At 44.1% G+C, this 27,224-nt stretch overlaps 1 protein-coding gene across 2 annotated transcripts; it reads left to right on the top strand.

Moving 5' to 3' along the window:
- The first annotated feature begins 4,115 nt into the window (after positions 1 to 4,115).
- MAP3K8 (mitogen-activated protein kinase kinase kinase 8) lies at positions 4,116 to 26,799 on the top strand. 2 transcript variants are annotated; one of them, XM_077152853.1, is made up of 8 exons: positions 4,116 to 4,458; positions 8,441 to 8,799; positions 15,345 to 15,512; positions 18,274 to 18,535; positions 19,363 to 19,469; positions 23,408 to 23,560; positions 24,269 to 24,515; positions 25,449 to 26,799. In XM_077152853.1, exons 2-8 carry the CDS (start codon positions 8,464 to 8,466, stop codon positions 25,577 to 25,579), a joined length of 1,404 nt encoding a protein of 467 aa, XP_077008968.1. In that variant the 5' UTR covers positions 4,116 to 4,458; positions 8,441 to 8,463; the 3' UTR covers positions 25,580 to 26,799. The 2 variants fall into 2 exon arrangements, with proteins under 2 accessions (XP_077008968.1, XP_077008959.1); XM_077152844.1 differs by lacking the exon at positions 4,116 to 4,458 and adding an exon at positions 4,471 to 4,866.
- Positions 26,800 to 27,224: the final 425 nt, after the last annotated feature.

Here is a 27,224-nt window from a genome sequence, read left to right on the forward strand (position 1 = left end):
CTGAGTAGGACCTCCATCACCCAGTAGCTGCAGAAGCTGCTACCCAACAAGGACAGGGGCCCAGATCTTCCTAGGGAAAGAGTTTGCGTTTCAGGTGCGAGGGTAGTTGGCAGGGCTTGGGGTGGAGGGGGCTGCAAGCACCAGACAGGCTCACTGGTGCTCCCATTGCTGGGGATGGAGGTGGGGAATCCTGGATCTCCACCTCTGTTGGACAGTTCATCCTTTTGGGGCTGATGTACCTTTTTAGCAGGGTCCAAACTCATTGCAGAGTGACTGCTCTAACAATGCATGCATGCTCAGCAAATTAAAGCTCTGGAATTTTGAAACACGTAATATTAAAAGTTCAATTATAATTGAAATCCACCCAGTATCATAAGAAACTTACATGTCAATGAAAGAAAAAGAATAGCTATTGGATTTAAAAAAAAATACAATTTCAACTACTTACAAATTTTAAAAATTACAGCAAGTTTTAAATTTAATACTTATATGCCTGTACAGTTTCTCATCTACATCAACACTCAAATATCTTAATTAGTAAGTAGATACAGCTGTTGCAACATAAACACATATAGAAAAAACTATGCTCATGAAATCAGCATTATTATTTTTATTATTATTACATGGGCAGGCACCTGGAATCGAACCCGGGTCTCCAGCATGGCAGGTGAGAATTCCTGCTGAGCCACCATTGGCATTATTATTTTTAATATAATTTAAAAAGCTTATTTGAAGCTTTATACAAATTCAGTACTTAATTATCTTCCTTGAATACTTTGTATTTTAGTTTCATCATAAATTTAAAAGCCACATGTAGGCATCCCCCAATTTATTTGTTTATCCAGTATCCTGAGCAAAACAATATTTTATGTGGCCATGAAAAAGACTGGAAAGCAGTGCCCTATTATATACTTTACCTGTTAATATAGGTCCCAAATGGGTGGGCTGACTTGGCAGTCCACCATTGGCTATAATTTTCTATGAGAAAATGAGCTCTGATTTCCAACCTCTAGATGACAACCCATCATTATCCAAATGTGTGAGTGGAGAAGCCCTCTTCCAGCAAACTGCAAGTGATGCAAACCGTTTTCAAGGTGCTTTTTGTTGGATGCATACAGCTTCCAGAGAGCTGATTTGCAATGTACCTTCTAGGGACTTTGAGTGCATGCTCTTGCCCGAGGTTAAAAACATCAGTTTGCTAGCCAGTTTCCTAGAAGAGGAGGATTAGTTTTGTAAGTTTGTTTTACAGGGGCCTGAACAAGAAAAGTGCCATGAGTACACACACATTTTCTTTTTTCAGTTGTTCTCTCTTTTCAGGGTCCCAGGTTCAATCTTTATTAAGCTTTACTGAGTGATGTGGCCTCTCTCTTTCGGCCAACACCACAAGCAAACTCACTGCTCTCGCCCTCTGTACATGGGACATGACTCTCGGGAATGTGGACCTTCCTGGCAACGTGGGACAGAAATCCTAGGATGAGCTGGGACTCAGCATCAAGGGATTGAGAAAACCTTCTCGACCAAAAGGGGAAAGAGAGAAATGAGAAAAAATAAAGCGTCAGTGGCCGAGAGATTCCAAACAGAGTCGCGAGGTTATCCTGGAGGTTATTCTTACATATTAAACGGATATCATCTTTTTAGTTAAGGCATAATGGAGAGGTTGGAGGGAAGTGCCTGAAAATGTAGAGCTGTGTTCCAGTGGCCAAGTTTCTTGAAGATGATTGTACAAGGATACAGCTGTCGCACTGACTGTGCGATTGTGAAAACCTTGTGTCTGATGCTCCTTTTATCTACCTTATGGACAGATGAGTAAAGCATATGGATCAAAAATAAAGAAGTAATACGGAGAACAAATGTTAAAATAAATTTAGTAGATTGAAATGCTAGTGATCAATGAAAGGGAGGGGTAAGGGGTATAGTATATATGAATTTTTTTCTTTTTTATTTTTATTTCTTTTTCTGAATTGAGACAAATGCTCTAAGAAATTATCACGATGACGAATATACAACTATGTGATGATATTTGAGTTATTGATTACATATCAAAAATGGAATGGTCATATGTTAAGAATGCTTGTGTTTGTATGTTGTGAAGTTGAATTAAAAAAAAACTTTACTGAGTAAAACTTAGTCCTAATACTGGCCCCCGCCGCCCGCCCCCCCTCCAGGGGGTGAAATTTACCATTGCATAAGTCTCCTGCAGCTGGCAAGAATCCTGAGAAACTAGCCATTTCGTCCACTCCCTGGAACGCAACTTCATTTGGGAGCCCTCTATGAAGGAAGTAAGCCTACCACTTAGTTCCCAGAAGATTAGGTGTGGTTTAATGAGCTCATTCAAAGGGGAAAGGGGCGGGAGCGGCTCTGTTTCCATTTTTAACAGGTTTTAAAAGCTCACATTTTGAACAAAAACTGACAGATGAGGAAGAGCCATCTCGGTCTCTCACGCTACAGTGAGAGGTGACAACCTCTCCCCACCTGGCTTCCAGAGAAAAGCTTCAGCTTCAGCCGAGAGCGAGAAGGTTAATTCACTTCTGAGCCAGTCACCCATTCCACCGAGTCCGCGCGTACCAGCCGACGGGTACGCGCGGACTGTCCCCCTCCAGCCCCATCCCCCCAAGACCAGAAAGAGCAAGTCCCCGAAGAAGGGTTTCTCTTCCAGGCACCCGGGGCAATCTGGACGGCTCGAGGGGATGGTAACTGTGCTGCTCCTGTCCTGCCACTCACCCCCCTCCGCATTTATAATAAAGTCCGGGATGATTTAAGTGCCAAGTCACTTGGTCTCGCCGTTTTATTTGCTAATTGGACTCGCTGTCATTGACAGGCTAAGAGGACGGTCAATTAACTTTGTCAGCATCCCGGTCCCTTCTTTACCGGAAAACAAAAGATGCGATTTAAGGTACTACAGCAAGGGCCTCGCTTCTCACCTCGGCTAGCCTAGGTCGGCGGGCAATTCTCCTCTGACTTCTTTGGGCCTCTGTAATAAACCCTGTGCTTCGGTCTCCACGCGAGAGATGGGGCCATCAGTGCGGGCCCCATACCGTTCTGAAGCTGCGGGAGGGAGAATGAGCTCGGGAGGGGGGGACTGGGAAGCAAACCTCGGAGTCACACACGTTTGAGCCTGGGCTCTGCCCCGGACGGCCCACGTCGGGGTTGTAGGTTGGAGACTGTAGCTACCTTACGTTCTCTCGTTCTCCGGGCAGTCTTGCAAAGTGACCCCCTAAGTGGGTGCTTGAGACTTGGCGGAATGGCCAGGGGCGCAGCTAAGTGCAGCTAAGTGCGCGCTGGGAATGCCCCGCAGAGTGGATTTCAGGGAGAGAGGCGCTGTTTCCTTCCACCTCACCTGAACTAAACACTTCCACTCAAAACAGGAAGAACACTACAAAACGAACTTTGCCCTGCTTTCCAATTAGGGCTAGAATCCCAGATTCGCAGCCAGGTGAGGAGATCAGAACAGGTAAGTTTCGTAATGTGCAGAAAGCAAGTTCCAATACGGACTGGAAAGAGCAAATCCAGTTAATACACACTGCCTGAGACACCCCTCCCAGCCCCCCGCCGCGCACGCACATTTCCCGGAGCTCCAGCCCAGGCCCCGGGCCAGCCCGCTGCAGCCTCTCCCCAATGTTTGTTCAACTGCAGTCCGTGCGTGCGGACCACGGATCAGGGCATTCAGTGTTTGGGGACCCCTGACCCGAACTCAAGGAGCCGTGGGGGCCTGGGACGTCCGAGGAGCGCAGAGGGAGCGAGCCCGCTAGGAAACGCGATTCTCCTTGGAGGAGACCAGGACATGGCGGGGAGGCGCGCTCGCCTTGGGTCCTGCTCCGGCATTAGGACGCACTCAGAGACCAGGTTTCCCGGTTCCCAAGTTCCGGGTAAGAGGCATTTGGTGTCCGAGGCCCTTCTGCAGCCGCGCAGTTGCTTTCTCCGTCCCCCGAACAGTTCCTCCCGCCTCCCTCCCCCAACAGTTCGGTAATTCCCGACTCCAGCTCTGGCCGGCGCTTCCTCCTCTGTCCCCTGGCCCCCAAAGCCCCGGTGATCCGCCCCTCCCCTGTCCCCGCCTTCAACTCCGCCCCGGCGCTCCGCGGGCAATGGGGGGGGGGGAGGGCGGGGGAAAGGCCGGAATTTCCCAAAAGCGGGGGCTCCCGCTTCCCGTGTCACCGAGGAGTCGCTTTCTGTTTACGGAGAGAAAGGGGAAATGGAAAACGCGGGGAGGTGGCGGCTGGAGCTGGCGGCACCGCCCCCCCGCCTGTTCAGACGCTGTGAGTCAGGGGCCCACGCGGGCGGCGGAGGCGGCCCGGGGTTCACTCGCCCGCCACGCTCTAGAAGTCGCGCCACGCTCGGGGACCCGAGGCCCGGGCTCTCCCATCTGCCTCCGCCGGATCTGGGTGCCCCGGCGCGCCCCACTCGGGAGGATCGGCCGCCAGCGGGGCGCTGAGCCGTCGGGGGGCTGCACAGAGGCAACAGGTAACCCAGAGTTCCGAGCTTGGGGAGTCTTTGTGGTGGCGCCCTCCTGGGTGCTCGGGGGTCCCCACCTTGAACTAGAGGCTACCCCGCCACCCTCACCCCTACCCCCAGCAGAGGGGAGCTCTCCGGAGCGCGGGGAGGTGGGGGCGTGCCTGGTCCCCTGGCAGCTGCGCTTCCGTCCTGCGCGCGGGTCGCGGGCTGCAGCCGGGCACCGCTGGAAAGCACCTTGCGCAAGGGTCTCACGGGGTGCCGATTTGCGGCTCCTCCCCCTTCCTTCTCCTTCCCGGATCTCCAGCGCCAGGGCAGTGCTGGTCTGGGCAGCGCGCGGGGGAAGCAGGGGCCCGCTGTCACCGCGTCTCTGCCTCGGGGCCCGCCGGGGCAACTGCACTATTCCTGGCCGAGCCCCAGGTGAGTGGACCTCGGAGACCCGAGCACCTGGCTGCCAAGCAGTGGGTGCATTTGCAATTTACAACCCCTTAAAGGCCCCTGACTTTCGGGACCCGGTAGAAGCGAATGGGGATGGGAATCGGCTGTGCAGATTGCTTTTCGAGCTGCTGAAAATGAATTTCGTGCCTATGTACCAAACTCTATACTGTGCCTAAAGGGCGGTTATAGCAGAGCAGGAGTATGGGGCCTTTGGCCTAAGAGAGAATATTAGGAAAAACAAAGTTATTTCCAGGGGCAATGCTTTGTCAGGACTCCAGAAATCCTTGTAATTTTGGGCGAAAGACTATTAGAAGGCAGCCTGGGCTGGTCCCAAGGGTTAACCTGGGACGGCCACGAGTTTCTTTATGCGAAAGATTGCGATGCTGAGCTTTAATGCTTTTGAAAAGGGAGGTTTAGGTCCATAGGTCCAGAATGAAGAATTGCTCCGAGATAAAGCAGGGAAAGAAACGCGCCTGCATTGCTTTACATGCCTGTGGTACGAGCCCCTTCGGCCCCAGCTCCCGGAAGGATTGAGTTTTGTGTGCGCTGCTTCTGGCCATTAAGAAACCTGTCAATTAAGGAAAATCGGATGGTTTAAGTGTCTAGAGGTTTAGATGCAGACGGGCAGTGCTTCTGTCAGCGGAGAAGACTCATTATTGAGAAGAAAATTCTGAGACGTGCCCTGAGGGGCAATGTACTATTTTGGCAGAAAAACCTTTTAAATGGGAAGTAACAGGACTGCATAATCGTCCTCTGTGAGGCAGGAGTCTGTGCCTGTAATCCTGGCCGGTTTCATTCACACTTGCCAGGAAACTCAACATTTGTTTATGGTAGATGAAAGTAGCTAGAAGTATCTTATTAATGTTTAGGACTAGGATTTCCTCTTGATTTTATTACTGATTTCTGAAATAATGGGAAGCAAACAATTTTGCCTATATTTGCAGAACTTTCTATTTCTAAAATTGGAGTCATTGGCTACTGTATTAAGAAGTTGAAATTTTATGAAGATTTGTGTTGAAAACTGCATTCTTTGGGAGTGGCTAGGAGGCCATTGCTAAACAAGAATACTTTCCCAAGCCGTGCTTTTTCTAAAGGGGTACTGATCAGGAATAACTCAGAAATCATTTAGCAGATTGTCTCCTTCATTAAGTCCGGAAACTGCTGCTCCTGCTTTTTGCTGAGCCTTTAGCAGGGAGATGGGTGCTCAGGGCCACGGGGTCGGGGGGTAGGGGGTGGCACTGATTTGCAGGAGCAGACCTCTGCGTTGGCAAGGGAGAATGCCAGGCAAACATCCACTCTCTATCCCCTGGCCTCTCCCCCCATCGCCTTCCAACTGGAAGCTCAGGGGGGTTGTGTGTGTTTAACATCTTAGGCTGTTCGTAGAAATGCTTGAGACCTTCTGCAGGATTTGGAAACCAAAACTTGCCTTTCTTCTCTGGATCAGCTGATTAATTGTAAACCGGGTGGAATTTTTCTTCTCTTTCTCTTATCAGTACAGGAAACTTTCTTTACTCTCAAGCCATTCATTTGACAACAGAGTCCAGGAGCCTTCGAATTTTTCAGCTAATGGGATTCTAAACTGAGCTGTTTTTAAGTCCTATTCTACCCACCCCCAAGTCAAAATTCTCCTAACAGAAACTGCAACTAAAGGCTAGGTGAAACCAAGTTCCGTGTTCCCCCATGTTCTTAAGCAGTTCTCTCAGAACTCACCAGAGTCCCAGGGCCTGAATCACAATCTCCCTCAAAGGCCACCAGTGTCTAGGGGAGCGCACGCCTGCCAGTCTAGATGAAACTGCCGATAACAACCCTCAAAGCATGTCATAGGTTTCTCTTTGCAACCTCACTGTCGTGAGGGTGGGGAAGAAGGTAGCCACATCCCATGTGCAGATAAGAAAAGAGGCCTAAAGCCGCATCTGCACACACAGGAACCTGACTCAGGGCTGCTCTTTTTTGGGGGGATGGGGGAGGGGGAATATGAAACTACGAATCGAACCCCAGTCTCCTGCACGGCGAATGAGCATTCTAGCACTGAACCACCCATGTACCCCCAGTGCTGCTCTTTTGTGCATGCAGAAATAACCCCTAGAAGTCACACAGCTTATTGACAGCTACCAGACCTGCCCTGAGGCCCTTACGTACATTGGCTGATTGAAGCCTCATGCCTGCCTTCCCAGGCAGGTGCTGTTTTACGGATGGGGACATTGAGATACAGAGGGACTGGTCTAAGGTTTGACCCTCGACAGTCTGCGTCCCAGGTCAGTGATTCCAACCAGGACACTGGGCTGCTCTCCGCAGACATAATCTGAGCATAAGAAAATGAGGGTCAAGTCAGTTAAATGATGACACTCAATCGTGTGGTTCTTTGGTTAAGTGCAATTCCTCCTTGGAGCCTGGGGGAGGCTACCCCGGAGCATACCCTGAAGCTTTGAACTGTGCAGGTTTTAGCACTGAGTGTTGGGTGTGTTAAGAGCATGTGATTTTAAGAACCTGAAACATTTTTTTCAGAGAGAGGTTATGCTTTCAGAGACACAGTGGTTTGCGTAGAAAGACATGCTTCGAAATTCTTTTAGCTCGATCTCTTAGATCCTTTTATCTGTTCTCCTTCAGAATGAAGTTACGCTAAAATCCTGAGTAACATGTACCGTTTCATCCTTGCTTTGCCTTTTTTTCCTCACTCATAGATTCCCGGTGTGGCACCGATTTGTATGTAACGGCTATCAGGATTGGCTAGTGTAGTTAGTTAGTTGGCCTTATGCGTGTCTTGCTTATGATAGATTTGTTGTATCTACCCACAACTCTAGAGGGTCATTTAGCTAGATATTAAATTAAGTTTTTTGAACCCTCAAAATGACTGCTTTGTGCTGTTGAGGAATTTGGGGCCCAGGGTGGGGTGGGGGGGACCAGCTGATTTCTCAGGTTAAATGAATCATCTTTCTCACGCTTATTGCTGGCAGGACTAGGATTTCAGTTTGCTCCTTAATTCATTTGCATCAGAATTATTCCTAGGACTTGACCTATCATAAATTTTACTTATATTAAAATCCATTTTACCATCTTCTGGCTCCAGGGCCTGAATTTTATTTACCAAGTTAGCTACTCACATAATTTAGTAAAGCTGTTCCTTTTCTTTAAAGTCACCCGGGGCACAGAAGCCAGTGATCCTTGCGGGGTCCTTGCCACGCTGGGCCAGCAGCAGGATTGGTCACGGTTGGGAACTGTCAGGGACCAGGAGCTACAGCTCTTTGGAAATTCCTGGGCTGGTTTATTTGGTGGAAATTTGATTTCAGTGGCTGTAGCTGAGGCTGCCAACCAGGAAGGTTGCTGGGCTCAGGTTTCTGCTCTGCAAAGAGAGCAAGTTGGGCTAAAGGTTATCTAAGGTCCCTTTTACTCTTCCCTGGCTGTAAACTTGAATCCACACAAACTATTGACATTGAGCCCTCTCCTTTTAGGGCATATGGAAGAATATTCCTTATCATTTTGCATCTGTTTCCAGTTGCTCACTGGTGCTAGAGTCAAACAAGTATAGTACAGTACATATTGCTGTATTCTTTTGCAGACTCTCTGGAAAGCACAACAGTGATGGAGTACATGAGCACTGGAAGTGACAATAAAGAAGAAATCGATTTATTAATTAAACATTTAAATGTGTCCGATGTCATAGACATTATGGAAAATCTTTACACGAGTGAAGAGCCGGCGGTTTACGAACCCAGTCTGATGACCATGTGCCCAGATGACAATCAAAACGAGGAGCGTGCTGAGTCCCTGCTGCTCAGTGGCCAGGAGATGCCTTCCTTGTCATCAGTCAGATATGGGACGGTCGAGGATTTGCTTGCTTTCGCCAACCATATATCCAATACCACAAAGCGTTTTTATGGACATCGACCGCAAGAATCTGGAATTTTATTAAATATGGTATGTTTTTTTTTTTCTTGGTCAGTTGAGTACTGTGTGGTCAGCTTTCTTTTCCTTTTTGCCATAGCTTTATTTAATGCAGAGCGGCTTTTGAACTTGGTTTAGGCTGACTACTGGGTATGATTTTTTAAATGCAGTATCTGTAAGAGTCACCTCCATGTTAAAGATGCAGAAAAAGTCTCCATTAAAGTTCCATTTAAAGAATCCTGACCATCTTTTAGTAGTAGGTAATTAAAGAGGATTGTATTTGAACATAACAATTCGTTAAAAAGGTTCAATTATCCTTTGGGTAGGAGAGAAATGCTTAATGAGAACCCTTCATCTACCAAAGGATAACTGAACTTTTTTAATTTAGTAGAGGGGCGAATAAACACTGCCTCTCAATCATAGTCTTCAAGTCTGAATTATGTGTGCCTCTCTTCTCGCATCTTAACATGCCAGAATATTAGTAATGGCTAAATCTCATTCTTGTAGAAATGCAGATTGAAGGCAGTAAATAGCTATCCACAGACTCACTCTCTTTAATTGGCAAAGTAGGAATGACAGATGATATATTTGCTTAGTCATCCCAAGTATGCAAATAATCCAAAATATTGTAACAACACTTAGTTCCACAACAGTGGGTCAGGTGATGTGTTTAGGTGTACCTGGGCCCCCTCAGGCTCTCAGTATGCCAAAGGTGAACGTAGGTGTTGGGTGAGCACGATCCAATTATTTAAAAACAGCTGTTTGCAGAAGAGTAGGCGGTGACTGGCAAAGCACGGTTATGGATGAAAGTGGCTCCCTTCCCTTTGGTGAATCTAAATGGTCTGTGCCAAAGGAGTAGCAAGTCTGGACAAAATCAGTACTTAATTGTTTTGTTTTCTTGAATACCACGTTCATTTAATTAAAAAAAAACAAGGTAATTTAGGTCAGCTATGTAGTGAATTGTTTGTTTTGTCAGAAGCCAATTGTGCGCAGCTGTAACTCAATAAGGAGCATGCTCACATTTTGCATAGTTATTGGCTTGCTTTGGTGTGGATATACGAAAGTACTCAATCCAAACAACTACTTTGCCTTGGGAATATTACTTCCTCTTATATTTGGGAAGTCATCATTTGAATTAGAACAATGCTGTACTGTGGACAACTGATTTTATTAGCTGGATTTAGCTGGATAACTCAGGTGCAAAATACAGATGTCTCTAAGAAGTCTCTCTTTTTTCTTTTTACATATTTGTTAAAGTGGGTAATTTAAAGGGGAACAGGAGGAATAAAAAATTTATTCTTGCTACTAAATATGTAGAGACTTTGGTGTACTTGGCTGTCCCACCTGGCCCACCAGAGACATGAGAGGTGGGCCATAGAACTTTACCAGGAACATACAGAAGAAAATTACGGAAAATCACAAGGGGTACAGAAACATAGCCTCCTGAAGCTTAAGGATACTGGTCAGAAAAACTAATGCAGAAAGGAAAGAAACTGATACATTAAAAGAAAGTCAAAACATGATAGGCATTGGGTGAGAGTAAAATGTTAAGACCTGCCATAGTGCCTGTCTGTGCTCTGTAAGTAAACAAGTATATGGGAAAGAAAATTTAAGAATAGGACATATCTTAAAGGAGGGATCTTTAAAACTTCAGAAAACATTTTATTTGAAAACTTATCAAGTATATAAAATATAAACCAAGAAGCCTTCAAAACGGAATGAGATGCGAGGAAGACTGGTGGTAAAGGAGGCGAGCTTTGCTTTTGCTTCCTCTGTGCGTCTTCCCCTATGCAGTGCTCTCCTTGCATCTCTCCTGTATTGCAGACCTCTCTCTTCTCATCCTCCACCACCCACTACACCATCCCACCTGCACTTTTCTTAGCTTCATTTGCTGCTCTCCGTCTCTCTGCTGTACAAAATGACAGCTGATTTTCTACCAAACTGATTGGTTCCAAGGTCAAATCGATCTATAAAGTGTATTTACCCATTGACTGAAAACTTTTCATTGAAGAATTCATCCACTCATTTGCTAGAGGTGTCTGGGCTATCTACAGTGTCTCAGGTACTTTTCTCTGCTGGAGATACAGTGTGCCTGTGCCCTCTTGGAACCTTCTGCCTGGTGAGTGCGGACAGCAAATAAGCAGGCAGTTATAATCCACTCTGATACTTGCCCAAGTGTGATGATGCCCTGGTTGCTATAGAAATGCTCAAGCAGGATACCTTACCCAGCCGTGAGGGTAGGTAGGAGAAGGGAGGATGTCAGCAGAGGCTTTCCAGAGCAATCGATGCCAAGCTGGGGCCTGAAGCCTTGGGTTGGAGTTAGCCAGACAAAGGGAGAGGGAGTGGGAAGTACACCAGGTAAAGGGCAGAGGCCCGGAGCCATAGACAGAGAGCATGGTATGTGCTGCGCAGCCCACGACTGAGATGCTGGTGGCGTTCATTAAACAGGGCGGAGGACCGGGAATTGCAAACCTGTCCTGAAGCCTGGGCAGGGGTGAGGGTGGTCTCTTGTGTGGGCATGTGTGCACATGCCTGCTGTTTTCCTAAAGATAATATTTGTTAAAGATTCTGCCAATATCCATCAAGACCTAAGGAAGATGCTTTAGGAGACTGACCCAGGAGTTGTTTCGTGTGAGAATGTCACACTTAAATATAATCTAGTCTGATTCATAGCCTGATCTGGGGATGAATAACCTAAAATGGGTTCCAAATACACAACTCTTTGGTGGTTATATGGGGAGCTGAAGGGCCCCCGCCAAAGGCCTTTCTAGATGTGGGTGTGAGAAGCAGAGTGCTGTTCTTTGGAGGTTAGTCATGGGGCTGGGCTGATTCTCAGGGTTCAAGGAATTCTACAGGGCCTGAGTCCAGTCCTCTCTCTGATACTGGAATTATCCCATTCATCATACCCAGTAATTGTCAGAACGTTTTGGTCTGTGCTTGAACATCTCCCATAATGTGGAGCTCATCGTATTTTGAGGCATTTCATTTCATACTTGGCCAATTCTAACTGTAAGAAAGTTCTTCCTTAGATAGAGTTGAAATCCTTCTTCTCCCCTTCACCTTGGTTCTCCTGTTTGGCCACAAAAAAGGTCTGTATACTAAGTTATAATTAAGACTGTAGCCCCGTGAGATGAAGTGCTGAAGTGTGCATCTCAGCTCCAGAATGGATTAGCTGTGTAGCCTGGGGCTAGTTATTTCACTCCTCTGGGCCTCAGTTTACTCATCTGTAAAATGGGTACCACCAAGGCACTTGCTTCTTCGGGGAGTTGTCTGGAACAAATAATGCCTGCACATGACCCATGACATGTGGTGAGTGTGTAAAGCATGTGAGCTGTCACAGATGTTGTCATCCTGTACGGTTGTTATCCCCAGCCCCATGACAGACCTTCCTTTACTGAAAAGTCTCACGGTCCCCAGATCGTCTGTCCTTCCACGTGAATGTTGGCTGTGTCCACTGCTCACTGTCTGGGCAATGCCACAGCAGGCTGTCATGCGGCCAGCAGAGCAGGACAGAGCTAGCTGCAGCTTTGTCCTAAAAGATATGCCTGTCTGAATGTAGCCCAAGCGCCCATCCATTTCCTCGCAGCCAAATCACACAGGCTGCTTGCAGAGCTTACTAAAATACCCAAGGATTTTGCTCACGGCTGCTCCTGGGCCCAGTATTGTCTGATATAGATGAAAGTGACCTGGGTGAAGAAATAGAAACATCTGCACTTACAGGCGACTTTGATATATTGAAGTGGTTGGCAAAGGGAAACAGCCTGGATGCCTGGAAGATTATTTGGTAGGCTCCCCAATAAGAAGAAATAAACCATCCTCGGTCCCGACAGGAAAGGGCTGGTTAGGACTTGTGACCCACACTGGATCAAAGCTGTAGGGCCAGTCATGCAGAGGCACCATGGAGAACCTGCAGTGCACTTGGGGGAGGGTCCCTGAAATGAGGGTGCTGCAAAACAGGGCTGGAGGGGGTTGCACTATTTGCTCGAAAGAGGAGGTGGCAAAGGTGTGCTCAGTGACCGGTGAATGCAGGCTTTTAATAACTGGATTCTGACAAAGGTTTGGCATTCATGATGGCCTTCTGGAAGGTAAAAGGCTCTCTTCCAAGAAGGAGCAGCTCTGGGCCTGGGTCTGGCCACCCTGAGTTAGAATCCTGGCCTGTCGCTGACCAGCAGGCTGCTGCACCTCTTGGAACCAGTTTCCTCATCTGAAAATGGAGATGAAGATAGGACTGCTCTACCCTAGGACTGATGCAAGACTCAGAAGAGAAGACACACTAAAGTTCTGAGTGCAGCACCTGACCCATAGTGAGCACTCAGCGTGTAACGTTTTATCATCCTTTGTCCTCTTAGACAGAATAAGAGGACTTTGGGTCAAACTGGGCATAATACATTCTTTTTAAAGTTTTTTATCTTGAAATAATTTCAAAGTTACAGGACAGTTGCAAGAATAATGCAGAAAAGGCCAATATACCCCCTGCTCAGATATGTAGATTTATTAATATAGCATTTTGCCACATTTGTTATATCATTCTGTTTCTGTCTATTTCCTAAACACTTAAGTGTACGTGGCATGCATCATGCTCCTTTAACACTTACTACCTCCATATATCTCTCTTAAGAACAAAGATATTCATCCTGTAACCACATTAAATGCAGTTATCAGGTTCAAGAAATTTAACATTAATATGAAACTTACAGTCCAGTTTTTCCTGTTGCCCCAATAATGTCCTTTTGGGCATTTTCTCCTCCATTATTAGATCTAGTGAAGGATCATGCGTTGCATTCATTGCTATTGTCTCTTTAGTCTCTCTCTTTTTCTCTCTTTTTTTTAAAATTGTGGTAACATATATACAAGGTAAAAGTTGCAGTTGCAACACCTCCCAGGCACGAGTGTGACACATTTAGATTGGACCAAAGGAAAATCTTCATGAAGGCTGGTTTGGACACTGGCATGGATGACGGGAAGGCACAGTGAAATTGGATCTATAAATATTTCATAGTAAGAAAGAAGCAGTGAGGGCAGGCCATGATGGCTCAGCAGGCAAAGTTCTCACCTGCCATGCCAGAGGACCTGGGTTCCATTCCCGGTGCCTGCCCATGTTAAAAAAAAAAGCAGTGAGAGAGGCCAAGCGAGTACAGGGACTACGGTTCTGCCTGAATGTGGAAATGGGCCACATTCTCCTTGGCCATAGCCTGGTATAAAGGCTGCCCCTGGCTGCTGGTGGCAGACTCCCTGGGAGCAAGTCCTCTCTCCAGCTGACCAAAACGGTGGTCTGCACGCACTCCTGCTCCAGGGCCCCGCACGAGCTCCCGTGGAGGAAGTGCTTGGAAAATATTTAATATTGGGACACGGTGACTTCACATGCATTAGAGCAATTATTCTCTGCTTCATTCCCTGCCTCATAGTGAGCTCATCAGACTGTAAGATGTGTACTAAAATTAGCAAGCATGGAGACTGCACGGATGACCTCTATGGTTCCTAGAAAAATTCTCGTAGCAGTGCCCGAGGGAGAAGCCCAGGGCTTCTGAACATGAATCGGGTGTTTATTCTTTCCCTATTAGTAGATCTGGAAGTTTCTCCGATGTCTCTTCAGCAGCTGCTGTATTTGAAATAACTTCTTATCACTTTGATAGTTGCATTATTCCTGCTATAAACCAGTCAAAATTTTATTAATTATATTCAGGAAAAACTGAATTTTTTTAGACTATTTGTCGTGGAAAGAACACTTTTTTATACCTTTTTTAGGCATGTGCACTCCAGATCATGGTTCTTATGGATAACCATATTGTTTTAATTTTAATTATAGTAATTTCCCCTTTAAATTTTGTTCCTCTTTAAAAATGGAGTTACAATTTATAAACAATAAAATACACAGATTGTACATGTCCAGTTTGATGAGTTTTACAAATGCCCATGCCTTGAACCCCAGCTTCCTTTATTTTTGAGTCGGCTGGGTTTTGAAAGGTCTTCTCCATGGTAGTTTTCTCAGCACTAAACCCGGTGCCTGGCACATCCTATGCACACAATAAATATCAAATGAGTAAGTAGGTGAGGAATAATTCTGCCCTTACTTCATTTATGTGGCACTGTCAACTCATAGTTCTGGCATAGCACGTTGTGTTTCAGAATACTTCACAGCCATCAGTTCATTTCCAAGTGTTCACTGTCATGCGTGAGTCACAGTTACGTGGCCTGACAGGTTAGCCCGTTTTAATCAGAAACATCAACCTGCAGATACAGTTTATATTTATGCAATCTTTATTTTCAACCTTTTGGTCACAGGAGCCATGCTCTCTTAGGTAAATAACTTTTTAAATTTGATTTGCCAATTACCTATTCAGGAGCAGGTGGAAATAGGATAGGATCTAAACAGGGTCACATTTGTGTTGCATGCTTTCTCTGTCTTGCCAAAGCTCTAAATATAGTCACTGTTCGGGGTTGTGATTAGACACAGTGACATTCGTTTCAAATGCAACATGTAGAAATGCATCTAAAATAACCCCTTTCTAATGTGGGGGTCTTGGAAAATGACAGTTTTGCTGGAATGCTCACCGTCCCGCATTTTTATTTTGTTTTAGGTGATCACTCCCCAAAATGGACGCTATCAAATAGATTCGGATGTGCTCCTGATTCCTTGGAAGCTGACTTACAGGAATATTGGCTCTGATTTTATCCCTCGGGGGGCCTTTGGGAAAGTATACTTAGCACAAGACATAAAGACGAAAAAAAGGATGGCATGTAAACTGGTATGTGCTTGATAACTAGACAGCGTGACTTGCATGTCTGACATTATCACTTTTGTATGTCACTTTATTTAGAGTATTCAAAAGTTGTTATCCTTTGGCTGGATCTTATTGAAGGGTGCCCTGTCCAGAAGCATCTTTCTTCATGGATTTGCTTGATGTCCATGGCTATTTAGCCCCTAAGTCTCTTCTTAAGTGCATTCTTTTTTTTTTTTTTAATAATTTCATTGAGATATCTTCACTCACACAGTCTATCCAAAGTATACAATCAGTGGCTCACAATGTCATCACAAAGTTGTGTGTTCATCACCATGATCACTCATCACATAGCTGGGGATTCATCACCATGATCATTTTTAGAAGATTTGCATCACTCCAGAAAAGAAATAAGAAGAAAGAAACTCATACACCCATACTGCTTACCCCTCCCTCTCACTGACCACTCGTATTTCATCTACCCAATTTTTTTTTGCCCTTTATGCCCCCCTTTAAGTGCATTCTTGACTTTAATGTAGGTCAACCATGATGCAAAGTGCTGGTTTATTTAGCACTGACTGGCTCAGATGGTGTCATGACTGTTGGTGTTGGGTGGAGGAGAGCTGTCACGCAATGCCAGGGCAGATTTCTGTGCTCCTTTAATCCCGCCCACTGGGATAGAGGCCAGGCAGGGAAGCTGCAAGCTTTCTCAAGACTGCAGATTTAAAGAGCTGATTTTATTTTTTTTAACTGCAAATTTTATTTACCATATAATCCATCCAAAGTATATATCAGTATCTCACAGTATCATAACCCAGTTGTACAGTCATTATCACATATACTTTTAGGTCATCTACATTGCTCCTAAAAGAATAATAACAGACGTAATTACAGGGCTGAATTTAAATAGATCAGTTATTGAATTGGTCTTCCAACTTGATATTTTCTTTTTAAAGAGACATTGCTGAGATACCACCCCTTTTGAGAATTGTTTGTCAGTATCCAACAAAGCTGAACATTCATACACTCTATAACCCAGCAATTCCACTCCTATAGGTGCATACCCAACAGAAGTGGGTGCAGTGTTCACCAGAGAAAGATTGTCCACAGCCGTCTGATTTGTAATAGTCCCAAACTGGAAACATCCCAGTGGCTGAAATGTGGTATTCAGACATAGTGGAAAACTGTAGGGCAAAGGGAATAAATAATTTACAGCACCTGTGATACAGATGAATCTCCTACCCATTATGTGTAGCCCAAATCACCGGACACAAAATAGGATCTATTATGTGATTCCATTTATATAAAGTACAAAAAGAGGCAAGGCAAATCCCTGCTGCCGGAAGTCAGGAGATGGGGTACCCTTGAGGAACAGTGGTTGAAAAGGGCTCAAGAGGGCATTTCCAGGGCACTGGGATAGCTGAATTTCTTAGTCTAAATGGTGGTTGTGTGGGTGTGTTCACTTGATAATTCATTGAGTCTCAAACTCACCATTTTTGCATTTTTATGTATGCTTGCTTTACCAGTAAGTGTCTTCTTAAAAAATGCAATAAAATAAACCCACTTTTAATTTAACAAAAATATCAAATAAAAAATATTTGCTGAGTGCAGGCCACGGTGGCTCAGCAGGCAGAGTTCTCACCTGCCAAGCTGGAGACCCGGGTTCTATTCCTGGTACCTGCCTATGCAAAAAAAAGTTGCTGAATATCATGTCACAGTCTCTCTTATTATAATGAAAAGATCAACAATATGTTGGCCTCATTGTTCCTTTATAAAGACTGGCTAGAGTTCCTGTTAGGAAAAAGAAACAAAAAGGAAGCATTTTAGGAAAGCCCTCTTTAAGCCTGCATTTTGAGAAGATATATTCAAGCTCTTTAAAAAACTAGAGGGCGGCAGGCCACGGTGGCTCAGTGGCAGATTTCTTGCCTGCCATGCCAGAGACGCGGGTTCAGTTCCCAGTACCTGCCCCCCACCCCCCAAAAAATAACTAGAGGAATTGTATAAGGGTTTTAGAACCTAAGCATCCTGTTTTTCAGTTTCATTGCATAAATCATCGGAAATTAGCTTGGTGGGTTTTTCCTTATAGTACTTATATTTAATTTTTAAGAATGTAAGCTAAAAATTAAGAATCTTCTCTGGGGACCTACCTGTAATGATTTCTTGGATATCTTTCAGTAAGATGTTTATGCATGTATGTTCGTATAGTTTAAAAAGCTTTGACAAATGGGAACCTACAATATATATTTCTGCATCTTACTGTTTTCACCTAACACTGTTGTTTTGGAAGCATTTCCACATCTATCTGTACTTAAAAATCTACTTCTTTCTTTATTAAGAACTTCATTTGATGGTGTGGGTGGGCAGCGTTTATTTTAAATGCTTTGCTACAGCACTCATCGTGGGACCAAAGACTATATTATCTCTAATTAAGTTGAAACACTGAAAGTCCAATCTAAACTTTAGGGGCCGTAGAAATGAGGTGTGTAGCAGGTGGGAAGTTATCCCTGTTTTGATTTGATCATAAATAAAGAAACTTGGGTTTTAAGCTGGACTTCTAGACTTTCCATGAAAATGATATTTCACGATTTTTTTTAATTTGCTCATTTTTTAATTACATACCGAAAGCTGACATAATGTAAAGGCAGATATGAGGCAAACATTATTTAAACTCCGTGGTACAATTTCATAAAGGGCGTTTATGTGACTTGCGGTTTGTGGCTTGACCTGCATAATGTGTGTAACTTTATTATCTGGAGGTTGTTTAGAATCTCACGATTGTGTGTTCTAGATCCCGGTGGATCAGTTTAAGCCATCCGATGTGGAAATCCAGGCTTGCTTCCGACACGAGAACATCGCTGAGCTGTATGGTGCCGTCCTGTGGGGAGAGACCGTCCACCTCTTTATGGAAGCAGGCGAGGGAGGATCTGTTTTGGAGAAACTGGAGAGCTGTGGACCGTTGAGAGAATTCGAAATTATTTGGGTGACAAAGCACGTTCTCAAGGGACTTGATTTTCTACACTCAAAGAAAGTAATTCACCATGATATTAAACGTGAGTTATCTTTGGATGGTTTTCTTTTTGGCTTAAACAGACTTGGAGAGGAGGCAGTGGGCTTCTGAGCCGAAACAGGCTCCTTCCTCAATGGCAGAGGGAAGGTCTCCTGCTGAGTGAGTCCCCTTCCTCCCCGAGCTCCTGAAACAGATGCTGGCATCGAGCTGTATCACTAGATCACTATCAAAGTCAGAAGGGGGGACGGTAGCCCAATTGTTGAAAAGGCGTAGCCACATATCTATTAAGTACTGCCTGTGTCCTTGATAGCGAAACTTTTAAAGTAGTAGCTGTGCTTAGAAATGTACACACATAGTCACGTGTTTTTGAGAATCAACTTCTTCATTTGGAAAACCAATCTGGCCATAGTCCCATAAAGAAGCCTTCACCAACTGCTTTCTAGGTGTGAGATGCAGTGAGGAAGTATTCAAGAGAGACCCAATGTAAGTCCTGAACACCTAGTGTTAAAGTGGACTAGCTTAACTCTTACTGAAAAAAAAAATGGGTATTTTAATTTTTTGTTTTAGGGGAGTGGCTCGATACAAGTTTGCTGGTATTTAGTGTTTGAAACTCATGCTCTTGAGTGTCATTGCTGGCTACAACCATTTCTGCCCACATCAGCTGAATTCTTGCCAGAACTGACCTGGTTTCCACTTGAATTTTAGCACAGAGAAATGACCATATTCTGAATATAACACCCTCATCTCAAGAGGAAAAGTAATTTCAAACCTGCTCTGATTTGGGAAGCACTAATTTTTGGATAATATTTTAATTTTTTTATGTGCACATCCCTAGTTTTAGACTAAAGACTGCTTTCCCCCTCTTTATAGCCAGCAATATCGTTTTCATGTCCACAAAGGCCGTCTTGGTGGATTTTGGCCTAAGTGTCCAGATGACTGAAGACATCTACTTTCCCAAGGACCTTCGAGGGACAGAGGTAGGTACAGTCTCGTGAGCACGGTTCGTGTCTTCCTAAGGGTGAGATGGAATCGGCTCCAGAATTACTGTGGGAGAGAAGGACAGAGAAAGGGAGGAAAGTCATTGCCTCCCATCATTAGTAACATATTTAATGAGCCCCTGATCTGAGTCAGGTACTAAGTTGAGCACTCTAGATGTATTATCTCATTTAATCCTCACCACAAATCGGCTGTTCCCAAGTGCTACACTGTAGGCACATACCATCATTATTCCTGTTTACAATGAGGGGATAAGTGTAAAGATGGAAAAATAAAGTGCCCTGAGTTATTATTTAACTAATGACAGGTCTGCTGGGACTCGAACCCAGTTCTTTCTGAGTCTAAAGCCTAAGGTCTAACTGCTATGTAATCTTTTATTATAGCTGATAGATTGATATAAATTACTAATATAACCAAGTTTTGGTTTAGTGATAGCCTTAGCTGTCATGGTGATTAATAGTATTTATTGAAGATCTTCAACATTTCTGGCATATTTTTGGTCCTAAAAATACAAAAGTTACTGTTGTAAACCTGAAGTTGCTAACACAGATGTATCTTATTTGAAGAAATAAACTTCAAATAAAAAGGTTAAATAAATATTTAACTCACTTTAAAGCAAAAAAAAAAAAGGTACAATAAAACGTACAATAACAAAACCCTTCCTGAAATTAAATGTGATTCAGAGAAATGCATTCACAGGCTTTCAAATAATTTACTGAATCTGACATTCACATCAGTAGGCTGAGTGCTTGATTGATTAGCGAACATTTATTGAACATCTAATATGGGGAAGGTTTGGCTGTGGTCACAGGGACAGGAAAGGGAACAGGACCGATTAGGGCCTTTTCCTGGGTGGTACTTTAGAGGGACATGCTTTTTGGTGGGGAGGGCCTACTGAATTATTAGAAGATCCACAGTTTATTTCACAGCAGGTCATGGTGGGCGTGAGTTTGTATGCAAAGGGGAAGGTAAATGGATGTGAGAACTGCTTCCCTGACTCCCTCCCCAGCCCCATGGGATGTTCCACTCGCCAGAGACCTCTAGCCACACATGAGTCTCTATGTTGGAAGTGCAAAAATTATCCTCATTTTGGGCAGTACGACGGTGGCTCAGTGGCAGAATTCTCACCTGTCATGCTGAAGACCCGGGTTCAATTCCCGGAGCCTGCCCATGCCAAAAAAATTATACTCATTTTAAACCAGAGTTCTACAAACTTTTTTAAAAACTGTTTCAAAGCCAAGACTCTCTGGGCATCAAAAGAAATCTTTGTTTTTGCTGATATTACTAAAATTATAGTTGGAAAATACTTGAGAGGAGATTCTTGATAATCTTCCCTGAGTAAGATAATATTTTCTCAAAGAAGAGGAAAGTGTAGACATTTTTTTAAAAAAGAATGTCTTATACTTCACATCTTAAAAATCCTTCACGAAAGCATGAAATTTATTAAGACCTTATACTTCTGACCTGTTTTCTTTGGAAAATGTTTCAGCATATTTTGGCATTCGTCAGTTTAGATATGTAACATTCCACCCTTTTTCCTGGAGCTAGTTTGAGAAACAGACTATTTATGGCATGAGAGATGGAAAATATCTTTCCCTTCTCGGCAGTGTGATTAATTTAACATTTTGTAATGTGCTAGAGAAAGACCGGTCCTTTCTGGGATTCTGTAGCAGAAAGAGAATGTATGCCTGAGGATGAAATAATAGCATCGTGCTCACTCCTGAACAGCCTTTCGATCAAATTATTTTCAGCCAATGTAAACTGCTGTTATGAAGTGGCAAAATTGACTTGTAGGACTTGACTCCATTTTTCTGGTTATAAACTTTCTTATAATCAACCTACATACCTCAGTACAGTACTCAGCACTTGAAGTTTGGTGATGAACAAGGTTGTAAAGTCACCACTGCTTTCAGCAGTCTGTTCTCACATTGAAAGAGCCAATAAGATATAATTAAAGTCAGCCTTGCAGATTTGATTTCCGCTAGGGCTTGATTGCTAGGCTATACCGCCTAGCCATAAATGATTTCTGATCCTGGCAGACTGGGTCCCAAATATAAATATTGATCATCTATGTATTCTCTCTCTCTAAGCATTTGCATTCAGAACATTGCATTGGAGCCATATAATACATACACAGGGTTAATCTGGCATATATTTAATCTAGAGTTTTTGAGTTATGTAGAGCACAGAAAGAATAAGCAGGGAATGTAAGTAACTAATGAGAATTACTTTCAGGGCATGACCATTTTGTAAGATGCTTATTTTCTTCTGGGTCTGCACTGGGCCTCACTTGATAGAAATGAGATTTAGTCATTGCAGCACAAACCCACCTGCACACGCACACCTGCCCACCCACCTGCATGTATACCTCTGCACAATCTCTGCTCCTTTCTGGCAAAAGTGTTAAGAGATGCAGGTCGGAACCCTGATGTCTTGGTTTCCCTGCTCCTGCCCAGGCTTGGGGCATGGAATTCTCCAGAGTTTTGCCTCTGTGTCTCGCCGGCCCCCAGTCCAGTCTGAGGAGTCCCTGGACACCAGGCCCTGCTGCCCCCGATCTGGCCATCCTGTCCATGGTAGAGCTTGAGGAAGCAGGAAGCTCTGCCTGGGCTTCTGGGCCGCAGAGCCCTGGGGGCCTGGCCCGCAGGCTGGAAGGCTGCTGCAAGGCACCATGTGCACAGCCACTGCCGACCCCACAGCCAGCGCTTTGCCCAGTCCCTGCTCTCTTGGGGAGAATGAAATTGGCATCCACTGCTGAGTGCTAACCACACCACTGCATCAGTTTTGTAACTTTGTGATGACATTTATTCAGAAAGGCCTTCAGGGTCTGAATATTCTCTTTGCTGCAGGAAGAGCAGGAGAACAAGTAGCTCAGTTTTGCCTGTTGGCTGAGAGCCAGAGAGAGAGAGAGAGAGAGAGAGAGAGAGAGAGCGATGCCACAGACTAGGGGTCAAACGCCAGCCAGCCAGAAAGTGTGTTGTGGAAAGGAGTCCAGCAGGGTTAGGGTGGGGGAAGCTGGGCAATTTCCCCAGTTTTTGTAAGCTAGGCTTTTTACTTCTTTCCTCTGAAATGTATTCCGGAAACTCTAGCTCCTCCTCCATATTTGAACAACAAACAGACAGTCTAAAAGCTTTTTAAAGCTAAGGATTCGTAATTAGGATTTCAACTACTCTGTATCTGTACCATGAATCTCACAAATATAGCTGATCAGCCACCAGTGTTTGTCCTTTCTCTCTTTTAAGTTAGAAACAAACATTTATTAGAAAAACTGTTTAGAAAACCAGGCCTATTTATTCAGCAGCTACTAATGAAACCACTTAGTACTTAGTGCTAATGAGATCTGTATTTAATGCTTGATCACTGGGCAGCCTGGCAGGTTTAAGGACTCAGTAGAAATGACTAATGGGGATCACTTGTACAACCTGACACTTTATTTTGTAAGTTCTTCTTTTCCAGGGGGTCAATGTCAATGCCTCATAGACCTCAGTAAATAATTAAAGGTTTGACAATTTAATGACAAGCATTAGGTGAAGAAATATATTGATAGCGCCCATTTAAATAGGAAAGGACCTGGTGTTTTGATTGAAAACGAACTCCATCACATCAGTGCTATAAGACTTTAACGAATAGGAGTCCCAAGTGGGTTCTTGGTTCCTGGCCCCTTGACCTTCAGTTTGTGGCAAAAGGTGTTCTTTGTCAAGCTGCAGTGATACCTCCAGTCAAAGCTGCCGGGCTCCCAGATAATGTCTGCATTCTTCTTTTTGGCCCAAGGGAACGTAATGACGATAGTCTCTTCTCAAGAGCTCTAAGTGTGCAATAAATAAGATAAAGGTGGATGAGCCAATTCTTTGGCACTGGATTCGGGAAATGGAAAACCAGACAGATGGAGGGAATCAACCCGGTTTCCCCCACTCTCTTGCAGATTTACATGAGCCCAGAGGTGATTCTGTGCAGGGGCCATTCAACCAAAGCCGACATCTACAGTCTGGGGGCCACCCTCATCCATATGCAGACGGGCACGCCCCCCTGGGTGAAGCGCTACCCCCGCTCAGCCTACCCCTCCTACCTGTACATAGTAAGTGGGGGTCCAACCTGGAGGTCGGGGTATGGGAAGGTCCACCTGCTCCAGAGTGCTGGTCTACTTCTGATACCCCCCCCATACTCGAATGGTATGATGGTAAAGTGGTGCTCTAGGAGAGGGAGATGCGAGTTCTTCCCATGTGGTGGGAGCGCCTTTCTTACAGCAAAGATGTTGCTCCTTTTGTGGGAATTTGCTAAAATGTGCATTAGCCATAAACTTTGTGTTCTCCCATTATATCTAGTACTTATCCAATGCCACTTAGTTGCATCAGAGTAGCATAAATCTTTGAACCAAGAAAATTGTGTATATTCTTTGAACACTTTCAAGAAAAAGATATGAGGTTGTTGATTCCCATGCCAGCCCGGCCTGGAGATGGAACAGGAAAGGAATCACTGAGAGATCCAGGAGCAGCTGCCCCTTACCTCCACGGTGACCCTTGGGCCACACTGTTCAGACATGAAGCTGTCGCTGCATATTCACACTGAGCATGAACTGTTTCTGGCACTCAACCAAAAGAAATGATGAGTTCAATGCAGTGCGCTTAGGAAATTAAAGGGAAGGTTCTTTAAGCCCATGAACTAGATTTGCTGCAGGGTATAAGGTGGAAAACAAATCACTTTCCAGTGTCTTGTTACTGGAGTACTATCCCTGTTGAGAGTGTATTGCATATTGCCGATGCTAAGAGAGCTGGTTTCTTCACAGATCCACAAGCAGGCGCCTCCGTTAGAAGACATCGCAGACAACTGCAGCCCTGGTATGAGAGAGCTGATAGAGGCTGCGGTGGAGAGGAACCCCAACCACCGCCCCAGCGCAGCCGACCTCCTAAAGCACGAGGCCCTGAATCCCCCCAGAGAGGATCAGCCGCGCTGCCAGAGCCTGGACTCTGCTCTCTTTGAGCAGAAGAGGCTGCTGAGTAGGAAGGAGTTGGAGCTTCCTGAGAACATTGCTGGTAGGGAGACCCTGCTGTGTATAGTATCCTGGCTTTCCTTTCTTTTTTCTGTCTACATTAAACCTATGAGGCTTATGAAAACACTTGGTTAGAAAAAAAAAAAAAAGAATATGAAATGATTTGCAGAATGCCAAAGGGTATTTGAGAAATGTTAGCTAGTGCAAACATTTTTTTCTTTAATATCAGATAACTGATCAGCAACTCTAGCAGGTTTTCAGTGTAAATACGATAATACAGTTATTGGGGATTGCCTCTGATTTGTTTTTTTGCAACAGAGAATATCTTTTGGTTTTAAAAGCAAACCAACCATGACAGTTTTGCCATCAGTGAAGTGTGAGATTCTTTTTAATTCATTTCTGGTAAGCCACTCTGGTCCTCTCTTATAAACCTCATGGCATTGCTATGTACAGATTTTATTCTAAAGTTTGATTCTAAGTTTGAAGACAACATGTATTTCTGTCTTCCTCTGTTTAGACTCTCTTTACCAGCTATATATTTTTCCCATTTGGAAAAGTCAGCAAGCAATCCAGGAGCACCCAATATGCACAAGACAGGGGGTTCCATTTTTGTTCTTGAAATCTGTGGCATTCTAGATCTGTTTGTGTCCAAGCCCAGATGCAACCACGTTTGCATTTCTCTGCTTTTAAAGAGAAATTTCTCTGTATTTAAAGAGAACCATCTGGGATGTTAGGGAACCTGCCAGGATTTCAAAATAGTTTCTTGTAGTTATTGACTCTTTTATGAACTCTTTGGTATATGTCAGTACCTAAACTAATCCATAATGGGCAAAGACCAGCTTTTAGTAAAACCAGAAGTTAAAATCCATTTCGTGAGGCCCCAGGGCATTACTTGTTTGCAGGAGGAAGGAATATCTATTATGGGGTATGTTCCCTGGTCATTTTTTCTTCACTTTTTAATTGTTTCACTTTTCAGATTCTTCATGCACAGGAAGCACCGAGGAATCTGACATGCTAAAGAGGCAGCGTTCTCTCTACATAGATCTTGGGGCCCTGGCCGGCTATTTCAATCTTGTTCGGGGTCCACCAACCCTGGAATATGGCTGATTGATGACACTGTTTGCTCCGAATTAAGCCCTCAGCATGTCTTCTGGAAGCTAAATCTGCAGACTGTACACGAGGCCTCCGGGTAGGGAATTATGCCATTGATTAGCTGGCACAATGCAATGACTTTGTAAATGTGAGCTCCAAGCAACATCTGTGCATTTGATTATGAAGCTACACTGGTACAAGACTTCACGTGTAAAAGTTCTCATTTCTCAGGGGTTGTGCCTCCAGGGTAGGACATTGAGAGTTCATAGAAGGACTGTTTTTTGGTGACTGATTCCACTCACTGTGCACTTTGCTTAGATTTTTATAAATACAATTGCAAAGGTAATATATTAGCCTGAAATTACTATTTTTGGTTTTAACTTAAGTATGGGGTCTTCTTTTAAGTCTGAATCATTGTTTGGTGTAAATATTATCTGATAACTCTTTGAACCTTTAGTATAAATTGGATTCATTATATTTTGGGTAACTAGAACAACTTGAGTATTGTAGCAATAAGCTGAACTAGTGCCTTAAAAATGGCTAACTGGTTAAAGAGGAGCCATCTGATGGTATAATGCTAGTAACCTGTTCTTCTGTTCCTATGGAAACATTTTTGTACTGTACACGCTATGCTTTAAACATTTAAAACGGTGTTTTGAATGTGGGTAGAACTGTGAAAACCACATAATTTCTGTACATCCCAAAGGATGAGAAAGTGACTTTTTAAGGAAAATGGATACTTTTGTAAATTCTGAATGATATTTCTTTTGTAATTCTTATATCTCTACTTTCTTTGAAGCATTTGTATGTGAAAATAGCATACTGTGTATGTTGTATAGCAAATGCTTTCATGAAATTCCCTTATATATATTTTAATATTGTAAAGTATATGAGTACTCCTATTTAAAGTATGTTTTTACATGAGGCAAATAAAACCAACATTTTTGTCCAGTGTCATTGGATACATCAGCTGAATAAATTCAGTATTGTGCCTTCATTATTGTAAAGAGTGTGATTCTCAGCTGGGACTGGGGAGGTTATAGGCGTTGGGATATAGGTGGTTGCAGAAGGTGTATTCACTTAAAAGCAAAAAATATCTGGAAGCTTTGCAAAGTACATGGTGCTTTTGGTACCGCTCTCTCGAGCTATTGCTGGTACATGCAATGGGTTGCGTTCCTCCAATACATTGAAGTAGAAAAATAATTGTGAACCACTTGTTTAGGGTAAGTGTGGTTCTTGTTTGCATCTAGTTTTTATACAGCTATTCTTCCCTCACCTGTATTTTGCCTAGTACAGTGAAGGGACAGATATTTAGCAAGTTAATGACGCTCTTGCCCTTTTACAAGGTAGATTTAATTCACACACATCAAATTCTAATGAAATGTGTTGCATGGGAGTCTGCTCCACCGTTCATTGAGTGTATAGGACTAAACACTTGTGTGTGGGTTATGTGATGCGTTGGCCCTGCTAATCCTCCCAACACACACGAGGCAGGCATCGCTTTTCCTGCTTTTATCAGAGAGGGAAATGGAAACCGTGAGAGGCAGGTGACTTTGCTTTCGAGAGCACAAAGCAAGTTCTGAGGCAGCTGGTATTTCAACCCAGGCCCTTCTGATGACTGCGTGTGCTTCCCAGAACCAAGCTGCCCTCAAGGCTGGTC

This window comes from Tamandua tetradactyla, chromosome 1 (genome assembly GCF_023851605.1).
Source record: "Tamandua tetradactyla isolate mTamTet1 chromosome 1, mTamTet1.pri, whole genome shotgun sequence".
NCBI lineage: Eukaryota > Metazoa > Chordata > Mammalia > Pilosa > Myrmecophagidae > Tamandua > Tamandua tetradactyla.